Genomic DNA, 11019 nt, shown 5'->3' with positions numbered 1-11019 from the left:
ACATTTTTTAGAATACACTTCATTTTATATTGGAAAAATCTGGCCTGTGTGAACATGTTAACAAAGTCTGCAAATAATTTCAAGTAGGCTTCAGCAGTTGAACTCTGCAGTCTGTTTGGAAAGAAAAGTGGCATTGTTTAAAATGTACTTTGTACATTTAAATGGCTGCTTCTGGACCCAATGTAGTGTCTGCCCAATAACTTTAGCTAACGATATCAATGTTCCTTGTTCTGTACTGAATTTTAAATATTGTTTTGTTGTTGTTAGGATGCAGGGGGAAGTCATCACAAAGTCTCTGTTTCTCCTGTCGTCCATGTCCGAGGGCTGTGTGAATCAGTTGTGGAAGCAGATCTTGTGGAAGCTCTGGAAAAGTTTGGAACCATATGGTACGTCAAACATTGTTGAGGGATGTGACTTCACAAGTCGGAAGCATTATCTAGAAGTCACTCGGATCTCTTTAAATATCTTATGATAGCCACTTCAAGTCTCAAATTTAGTTATGAGCAAAGCAAACAACTTTCTAGCTGTGTGAAGATTCTCCTTTTGTACACGTAAGAAGTCTGGTTAAGCGGTTACCTTTTCTGTGTACCCTAGTACCTGCTGTCAGACTGCTAGTCTTAGCCTGAAGTGTGAACTGTAAGAAAACTGGACTTCAGAACAGAATGAGCCTTTTTCCACTGGTTTCATATGGGAGAAATGCTTATGACATGAGATGGTTATTCAGAGAGAGCTTCTAACCTGTCAAAGCAGCTGTAAGCAGAATAGTAGAGGTGAATTGGTAGAGCCGGTTTATTCATTTTAGAAGCATGCATTTCTTTTCAGTGATATGCTAGTATTGACGTTAAATGAGTTTTGGAGATAGTACAGTGGTATTTTTCATTCTCTAAATATTCATCTATCTGAAGAGCACTTGCATTAATGTCTTAAAATAAATAAAACGAGGTGCCAAAAGCTTGTTTAGGCGTAAAAGTAAGTACATTTTAGCCTGAGAAGCTACCTTTTCCAAAAAAGAAATCGGCTGAAAAAAAGTTTGGTTAACTAGAATGCTTCTGTTTATTTCTTCCAAAGTAGTTTTGTGTCAGGAAAACAATAACCTTTTAAATTTCTTGGTTTAGTGTACAAAGTTTAATTTTTTTTCTGTAAATTGCATTTACTTTAATCCTTTAACTCATAAATAACTTAATGAGCTTTTTTAAAAATTGTAGTCCTAGTAAATAATTACCTAATTATTGTGTTGGTTAAATGTTCTTGTCTATTATACATTTTCAAGACACTTTCAACTGCTTATTATTTATTTTTCTAATAAATGCATTTCTTTGCTTCATGTGAGTGCTTTAGAAATACGTGACCGGGCTTGGGAAGTGCAAAAGGGAAGACCTGGCTTCCTTGTATGTCCTTGTTTGGACTTGTGTAGAAAAGCAGAACGTATCATATATGACTGTTACTGAATTTCAGAGTAAGCATATGGAGAATTCACTGTATTATTTCTCTCCCCAGTTATGTCATGATGATGCCGTTTAAACGTCAGGCTCTGGTAGAGTTTGAAAAAGTAGAAAGTGCCAAGAAGTGCGTGACATTTGCAGCAGATGAACCTGTATACATTGCGGGGCAGCAAGCTTTTTTCAACTACTCGACAAGTAAAAGGATTACTCGGCCGGGGAACACCGATGACCCATCTGGTGGAAATAAAGTTCTCCTGTTGTCAATCCAGAATCCTCTCTACCCAATTACAGTGGTATGTTTCTCTTAATTTAATAATGCAACATTGGGAAATCGCAGTCTCACGTTATTTGCATTGTGTGCTCTGAGGGCTGCTCCAAAAGTAATGCCTCTTATTTTATGATGTTGACTGACGGTGTCAGAGGCAGATGTTGGTGGTATGGCAGTAGAGGTTGAACCTTCCTGTCAATATCTCATTACATTTTGTTGCTGTGGAACAGATGGCAGCAGAGGTGCAGTCTGATAAAATGGCGTATGGCATGGAAGTGCATATGGACCAAAGGTGTAGAATTCCACCATGCTGACGAAATTTATTGGCATTAATCAACACTTGTTAAACGTTTATGGAGACCAAACAGTGGGTGTAAGCACAGTGATGTAGTGAGTGGTATATTTCAGCAGTGGTGACAGTAATGGTGGGTCATTTCTGCTGGCGCACGTTTTTGAGTGCAGCATGCAGGCTCTTGTTCATCACTGCAGAAATGCACAGCTAATGGTGACTGTGTTGAAAAATAGTGTTTTGTAGATGAGAACTTGCTCTATCAATTAGTGTTACTCTATTCTTATCTGTTGTCGTTTCTGTTTCAGTAAATAGGAGGGATTATTTTTGGAGCAACCTGTGTACTTGTTTAAATTCTATACTGTTAATCTTGAGTCAAGAATTAGTCATCTACCAAATCTTTATATCATCTTTACATAAGTATCATTCAGGTTCTGGAAAAAATGTTTGTTTGGTTTTTTTTTTCTATTGTTTTTAAGATGATTCAGTCCTGTTGTGCAGATATTTTGCAATACATCTGAAAACTTCAGTGGTCAAGATTTTGTAATGTTGCTACATACTTGAAAAATATTTCTGAATATGTTGCCACAACGTCAGGAATGTTGTTATCTTTTAGGCCCCCAGGGAGGTATGTTTAAATAGCAAGTCAGTTTCCCAGTAAGAAAGGGTTATTTTATTGCGGCCATTCATTCTTAAAGTATTTTCTTTGCAGAAAGTTGCAACTTTGATCTGTTGATGATCAACGCCAGTTTGGTGGAATCTTCCTCGCTTTTTATTTGGGCTGATGTATTTATTTATTTTTTTTCAGTATCTCTGATCATAGTATTTATATACAGTTCATTTTTTGTTTAACAATACTGTAATTAAGAACACAGAATATCTTTTCCACTGAATGTCTGCTTATGTTTTTTCATAAAGACTTACAGCCTATGTTAAATTACACAGGAATATTCTGGGGGAGAAGGGGAGGCATGTCTCCTTAAGGCAGACTTGTTAAACTATGACATATACATAAGTTACTTAATCTTGGAGAAACATGTAGATATTAGATAGTAGAGATCAGTCCGAGCATCTGGCTTGTGTGGAACCATGTAACTTCAGTATTCTGTTTTATGCACCATGTATTATGTTAGCAAATTGAGTGAAGCTTAACAGTTCTGGAATTACTTAATCACAAACAATTGGTTCCATATCATGCTTTCTGCTTTGTTGTGTTGTGAATGTAGGTAGGTTTTTGCCTACTGATTCATTAGTGGATAATGAATGTGCTTTCTTCTCAATGTTTTCTTTATAGAAAAGCATGGCAACGTATGACTTTATAATCAGGTTTAAAAATAGACCTTCCTTGATCTGTATGAACAAATTTATTGACTGAGTTGGATTGTTCTTTGCATGTAAATGTAATACAGATTTTTGGAAGCTGTTTCATTAAAGCATTTTAAAGTTGGATTGCAAAAGCAACTGAGATCAATGCAGATGCTTGAATAAGCTGTGGGAGCAGAAGCACCATTCTTGGCTAGGAGTATTTGAAAATTCTGAACGTGAAACCTCTAGCATAGCAGCATCATGGAAAACAAACCAAAACCCACTTTCTTTTCCTTTCTGCTGCCCCTTGACTGTCTAGTGTATACTGATGAGTTCTAGAAGACAACATATTTCCAAAATTACTTAAAAAGCACCAGAGCTCATCAAAGATAGTACAGACCAATTGAGTCTGTAGCAACTGGGAAGAGCAATTGTGTAGAGTTCTAGAATGGTCTGGATTGGAAGAGACCTTAAAGATCATCTGGATCCAACCCTATGAGAGTGATTTGCTGTGGTAGTTGCAATGTTTTAAACGACTATCAACTTCATTTGATATTAGGTTGCTGCAACTCTTTTAGGTATTCTAATGTGCAGATAATGTTAGTTTTAAGTTAATTTGGTAATCTGAAATAGGTGAATTAACTTTAAAAAACAAAAAGAATTTAAAGCTGTATGTGTGCCTGTTGGCTAACTGCACTAATGATGTTTTGAGTAGAGCTTGAATATTGAAAGAACTTTTTTTTAGTTAACTGAGGAAACTATTTGGATGATGAATTGTGAAAGAAAGTCGTATGCCCTAAAATTGATGTCACATTGACTTTCCAGCTTCAGATGACACTTCTCTTTCAATCCAGAAGAGTTGAAGGATAAAAATATGTGCTATTTAGTATACCTACAAAACGTGCCTATGGTGTAGTCTGCTAATTTTTTTTTTTAAGGCTGTTTTAATCTTTTCTAAAAATGTGTGTTCATCTTCTGAAAAACTTTGGGTTGACAATCTCCTCTGCTTGCTTCATTTAGCTGTGTAAAACACTCACAGGAGTGCCTGGTGTAAACCCCTGAGCACACTGAATTCTTTTTTAGTGGTTGTACACACATGTATTAAGGCTTATGGTGCTTTATATACACCAAGACTTGCACCACTGCAGCTGTACCAGAAAGAAGGCATCCTTTTTTCTTCCCCTCCTCCCTCCCCCCCCCTTCATTTGTGTGCTTTGTTTTAAGAAATCCAGCATAGCTTCCTGCTTTGTCTCTTAATTTCTATACTGTTCTACTGAAGATGATAAATACTATACCTAACCCCGTGGATGTACACCAAATTCTTGGAATGAGTATTTTGGAGTTATATGGTTTGGATATACAGAAAGGAAGGAGAAAAACAGATGGTGATAGTGTTCCACTGAGGTGTCTCTGCCACTGTGTGCTATAGTTAACTGCCAACTGGCTGTTTAGTAAACCTTAGGTGCTCTCAACTGTTTGAACATTATCTAACAGGTATATTGTTTCAAGAAGTCATGATTCCTGTTTGTTCAGATTCTCAAGACCTGTTCTTTGGATTTCTAAGTGGGGATGTACAGTCACCGTATCAAATAAATGCATTTTTCTTGGCTAAATTCAAGCTTTAGCCTAGTTTCTGGCACCATTATATCTGAATTCTGTGTAATGGGTAGTTGTTTGAGATACTGTGCATCAGACCAAGCCAGTATTATAATACTTTGAGAATAAGGCAAGATTCCATCCTTGGTATTTCATTCCCCTGCTGCAGTGAGATTGGTCTTGAATTTTATTGGTTCCTTGCAATATAGTGAAATGCTGGTGAAAACATTGCTCTGACAGTGAGCTTCTGTGAGCCTAGGGTTTCCTCTTTAACTTTTCTGTGCTTTAAGTGGGGAAACACAGCATCTACTTACACTGTCTTTGACTCAGGTGCACATAATTGAATTTCTCATTTTGATAAGCTACCTGAGCTTCTCTAAGTTATTTTTCTGAAGATAACTGTGAATGATTACAAAGCACCAACAAAATCGAAACCTCAGCTATAAGGGTTTTATGAAATGAACTGTGCTGTAACTACAGCATCATCACGTTTGTTTGCTTTGGTGGAACTACTACAGTGTGTGATTAAAGGGGAGGACAGTCTTGAAACATGCATGCTGTTATTGAGTTTTAACACTCTTTGCAGATACTTCTTTGTATGAGTACTTCTTGTATAAGTTTTTTCCTGTTGTTAATATTTGACTGCCTATGCTACGCTATCCTTTAAAATGCTAAATGTAGAAGTAGAAATTGTACAGAGAAAATTGTAATTTAAAAGTTAACAAGCATTTAAAAGCTAATAGAAGATAACGTTCTGTAAAACCAAGTTGTTTGAATTTTTGCTCTAGTTAAAGCAGTTTTTTCTTCTTTCTTAGGATGTCTTGTATACTGTGTGCAACCCTGTTGGAAAAGTTCAGCGCATTGTTATATTCAAGAGGAATGGAATACAAGCTATGGTTGAATATCCTTTTTAGACTGTGTTTTTTTTTTTTCTGTAGGTTCTCAACTGCAGATAGGATTTCAGAATGTCAGAAAAATACTATTTAATTTTGAGGCCAAAAATCTCTCATAAATTACAGTGTTTTGGATATAAATTTTAGAGTTTTATAAGGGAAAATATCACTTTATGCGTAATCTTTGGAGGGAAGTGATGCTGTCAACAATGATCTTGATAATCATGTTTATAAGTGACTTTAAGGCTAATAATTATTGGCATGAAATATGCCTCGAATTTGGCAATACACTGGGCAAAAAAATGTTGTGATTTCTACCTGTATGGACACTCAAGAAATTGGTAAGGGATTGCAGAGGTGCAGTTTAACTTCCTCAAACTCTTCTAAAATAGGTCTCATACACTGTTTGAATTTTGTTCTGACTTTAATAAAATGTGAGACCAGCTGAGGCCTCATGGAGGAAACAACCTGCTCTGTTATCCTTCTGTTTATTGTATTTGCAGCATTAAGTTGTAGATTGTATGAGTATTGTTAATATGTTACTATTGTTTCTGGAGTCCAAAGTCTGATATGATTAAGCCTTAGTTCATAAAACTTGAATAGACCTATTCCTGGAGACTGATTACCTTCCATATATGAAGATGGTATTCAAAGAAAATTGTACTGAAATCTCAAGTGCTCTTTTGTGATTTTGCATACTATCCATGTGACAGGCTTTATGAGTGGATCATTTCTGTGATATGTGAATGACTTAACTAGTGCTGCTGATTTGCCAGGCAAAAAGAATTGCCTCAAAGTCCATTAAAGCAAGCTAATTGCTGTTTATCTGACTTAAACTGTGCATCTTAACAGATGCACACAGTTCCTGTAGTAGCATAGTAAGTTGTGGTAAGCAGCATTGTTTAAATTAGATGTCTGTATAGTTAAGGATTATTCTGTGTCATATGAAAGATTAGGGTAATTGTGGGGAGGACCCTGCGTGTGCTCTGAAACTGCCATGTTTCTGTCCTTTGAATTAAATTATACAATGTGGCTTTTATTTGAAAAGCAGACAAAAAAACACCATATAACCAGCAATTAAAAGAAAGTTTGTAAATGTAAGCAAAGTATTGCATCAATATAAGTGAACTGTTGCTGGGGAAAGCTTCATGACAAGACTTGTCTGAAAGTTTCCAAAATTTACTCAAATTTTACTGCTATGTAGGTTGCTCCAAAAGTAATTCCTCCTATTTATTTCCATGGAAATGACAACAGATATAAAGAGCACGACGACACTGTTTGATAGAGCAATTTCTCAACTATGTTAAGAACCACTGTTCTTAATCAGTCACCACCATTAGCTATGTGTTTTTGCCAGCAAAGAACAACAGCCTGGATGCCATGCTTGTAAAAATTTGCTCCAGTGGAGGTGACTCACTGTCACCTGTTGCTGATGCTGAAATGCACCACCTGTTGCCTCTCTGTGCTCACATCCACTGTTTGGTCTTTGTAAATGTTCAGCAAGCACTGATGAATGTTAGTGGTGCAAGTTTCTCCATATGGAGGAATTCACTTCAGTCCCTTTGCTCCTTATCCACTTCCTCATCAGATGCTATTCTGTCAGACTGCTGCTCTGCTGCCATCTGTTGCACTGCAACAAAATGTAATGGAATTTGTGTGGTAAGGTTCAATGTCTACTGCCACACCACCACCATCCGCCTCTGATGTTGTGGGCAAACATAATAAAACAAGAGGCATTACTTTTGGAGCAGTTCCCATAGTTGCATTACACATCACTCCTGGAGATGTGTTCCCACAGTTCTAGCCAGCATCTGACAATTTCCTAGAGGTGTGAGCAGCTTAACTTTTCTTGCTGTAACCTTTGGCAGTCTCAAGTCAGTTAAAAAATTCTGCTGTGAACCGACATCACAGTGGAAGAAGTTGGGTTGTGTGGTTATGGTAAAACACAACATTGTTTTAAATATAATAAACATATACTTCCAAGAATTCATGTAACTATATCAACTGATGGCACAAAATATCTGGTTTATTACAGGGTTTGTGCTGTCTGATGCAGTATGTTACCGATTATGTCTGAGATCATGCATTGCCATGAGCCAAGGCTTGTATATGTTTTTTCTGCTAGTAATAGAATCAATCTTAGGGGTATGTACAGGATATGAAATAACCTGTTTGTTGCAGCCTGGTACATACATCTGCCTTGAGCAATGGATTTAAAGCAATCTCCTTGCTGTATTCTTGATGCAAATTGGTTCATTCAAAGCATCCCTTTTGGTTCTGTGGCTTTCTTCAGCTAAAAGGATATGCTCTTTCTTAGTTCTTTTCACTGAAGAGTAACTGCTGAGTTAATGAGACTCCCTACCCGCATTTGTCTAACTCATGCTAGCTATTAGAAGGGATGCATTGTTTGAAGTCACGCCTTCTCACCCACTAGCTCCCATCTCTTTCCCAATGATGCAGTTTGACCTTTCCATTTTGATTTTGATCCAAATATTCTCTAGGTTTGTTGACAGCTTCCATGTCCTCTGCTTAAATTTACTAAACCCATCAGAATATTCCTGTCAAAATGAATCTGTAGTGAAGAATTTGCTTATGAGTGCTCACGTTATGTGCTGTTTGCACATCAGAAGTAAGTGCTTAGCGTAGGTAAACCCATGTGTATTGTTAGTAACTTTACATTGAAATCTGTTCAGAGTTCTGGTAGGATTCATACATTGCAGTCTAAAAAATAAAGGTATTTCAGAAGAAAGGGACATGGATGAGACGCCTTGGGAAAAATCCTTAACATGTGCACGTTTGAATCAGTTTTTTGTGCCCAGAAGGCGAAGGCAGCACTCAATGGAGCAGATATCTATGCAGGATGCTGTACACTAAAAATTGAATACGCAAGGGTAATGCATGGACCTTCTCTCTTACCTTTACTGGCAAAACATGTATACACCATACTTAACATTTTTCACTTTTACTTTATTTGAACAGCCAACTCGACTTAATGTCATTAGAAACGACAACGATAGTTGGGACTACACTAAGCCGTATCTGGGCCGACGAGGTAGGTTTTCCTATGTTACTGCTGTAGATGTATGACTGTACTAATAACAATCCTTTATACGTGGTCAGGCCGTATCTCAATAGTCATTTCAAAGCAAGCCAGAGCTGCTGCTGTGTTCACAAGCCAACCTGTAACCCAGGAAATTAACCCTGAGCCCTAGTGCCCCCTACTGCCGTGTGCTTGAGCCACTTAGTTCAACAAGGAGCCCACACCTGCAAGCACCTTCGCAGTTCTCAAGGACTTGCATTTCTCCAAGCAGCTCTCTCTCTTTGGAGGAGAGGAAACCTGATACAGACTATTCCTTACAAACTACAAACTTGCACACTGCTTCTCCTTCGAAAGGACTCTTTTTCCCCTATGTTGGACGAGGCATTAAGAAGGATAGAGGACTTCAGCAGGCTGACTCTACACTTCTTCATGCACCACATCGGCATCAGCAAAGCCAAAACAAAAAACACCAAACCCTCTGAAAAACCTCAGACTTGCAATTCACCTTGTCTGCATACTGCATGCACCACTACCACAAGTTTTTAAAAGGAGGACACTTTCAGTACTTCAGATTTGTATGGGATGAATAACACGATAGACTGTACCCATTCTGTTCAAGTTTGTATGTATGCTGGTCATATTTCCCTTAAAATTAAAACTGAAAAGTTGAGACCCTCCAAAATTAAGAACCTCTTTTGTTGATATCATTGACATTGTAATCTTTTTATTACTTGCTGTATGTGAGAGTTGCATTCAGTCTTAATGATGTAAATATTGTCTAGTAATAGAGAAATTTCATCCTGATCTATAGATAGTTGGAACTGAGTAGTGCAATATCAGATAGGTCCCCTCAGTTATATTTAAGTATTAAAACAGGGAGATTCATAATTGATACAGGCATACTGTCTCTTCAGTATTCAGCTGTAACAGTCTCCAAAGCTTGACTCCTGTCAGTGGGAAATTATGACTGCTTTTGTAAAGACAAACTACTGTATAGCCTGACTCCTGTAAAGTGTTCACTTAAAACGATAATAATGTGTAACAATTGAGCGCAGTATTCAGTAACTTATGTACAATAATGCGTGCAATGTAAAGTTAGAAAAGCAAAGAGATGTCCAAGTCAGAGTACTTTTCAAAGGCTATATGAGAGCCTGGGCTTTGGCCATCTCAAGAGACATGCACTTTCAAAGTAATTCTGCAAGACACCGGGTTTGTAAAACTGTTGTACCACTAAAAACACAGGGCTTGAATTTTCAGAATGAAGTTCTTGTAAAAAGTTAACAAGGGAGCTACAGTATTGGTTGCAGCTTATAGTTTATGACTATTTTTATGAAGATTTTTTTCTCAAATTCCTATGTTCAAAAAAGCAACTTATCGAAGTAAAAAAACTTGAGGGCAAGAAAGAAAAAGGATTGCATATGAAAATTCTGATGGATTAATTTGACCCTCTTATCTTCCAATCATTGCGGTGATTGGAGAGTAACTTGTAACATGCTGCCCCTAATTACATTAGCTAATTGGTCTGCAGATTTGTATGAACTGTTTCCCAAGCAAAAAACAGTGGAAAATGAAAACATTAAGAAAGATATAACTTGCTCTTTCTCAAGAACTCTCACTCTACTCTTTTGCTTTTCCTTTTTTGTTACTCTGAATGCCTATCTCTACATCGCTCCACTGCACTTAAAAGGAAAATGACTGGATTTGTACTATGCAGCATGAGTTTTCATTTACCATAGTCCACATCCACTTGTCTAGAAAATGAGAATATGAATTTTTGAACGAACACTGAAGGGAAAGTAGGCAGCTAGATTATGTCCATGAAGTAATCCAGGACTTGTTTTGAGAGAGTTCTGGTATGTGTGCTTCTATGTGCTCCCACAACAGCGTTTGGCTTTTGAACTTAATCTGACTGAAACTGTAAGGGTCTGACACCAGCAAGGAAGATTTTAGCCCTGGGGAAATTGCATTTTGAGGACACACGCTGCTAATAATAAGCCTTTCAGAACTTAATTCCTCCCACTGATCCTAGGACACAGAAATGCATTTAGCTAATTATTTTTTTAAATAACTATTTTATTTGTGGTAACAAATCATTTACGTCCCCTGAGCATTTCTTCACCAAAGTAAGCTTCTTAACAAGTACTTGAGGCTATGAGCCCATACTGCATTAAATTGAACTGTCAAAA

The 11019-nt window shown here is 37.2% G+C and overlaps 1 protein-coding gene across 1 annotated transcript; it reads left to right on the top strand.

The window, feature by feature from the left end:
• Window positions 1–246: 246 nt before the first annotated feature.
• On the top strand, window positions 247–11019 carry LOC100542006 (heterogeneous nuclear ribonucleoprotein L-like). Its single transcript, XM_019612582.2, has 5 exons — window positions 247–386; window positions 1498–1735; window positions 5716–5801; window positions 8588–8684; window positions 8773–11019. Exons 2-5 carry the CDS (start codon window positions 1505–1507, stop codon window positions 8878–8880), a joined length of 522 nt encoding a protein of 173 aa, XP_019468127.1. The 5' UTR covers window positions 247–386; window positions 1498–1504; the 3' UTR covers window positions 8881–11019.

The sequence above is a fragment of the Meleagris gallopavo genome, chromosome 2, assembly GCF_000146605.3.
Source record: "Meleagris gallopavo isolate NT-WF06-2002-E0010 breed Aviagen turkey brand Nicholas breeding stock chromosome 2, Turkey_5.1, whole genome shotgun sequence".
NCBI lineage: Eukaryota > Metazoa > Chordata > Aves > Galliformes > Phasianidae > Meleagris > Meleagris gallopavo.
Note: the sequence above shows the minus strand (reverse complement) of the source record. Positions and strands in the feature narration are given on the sequence as shown.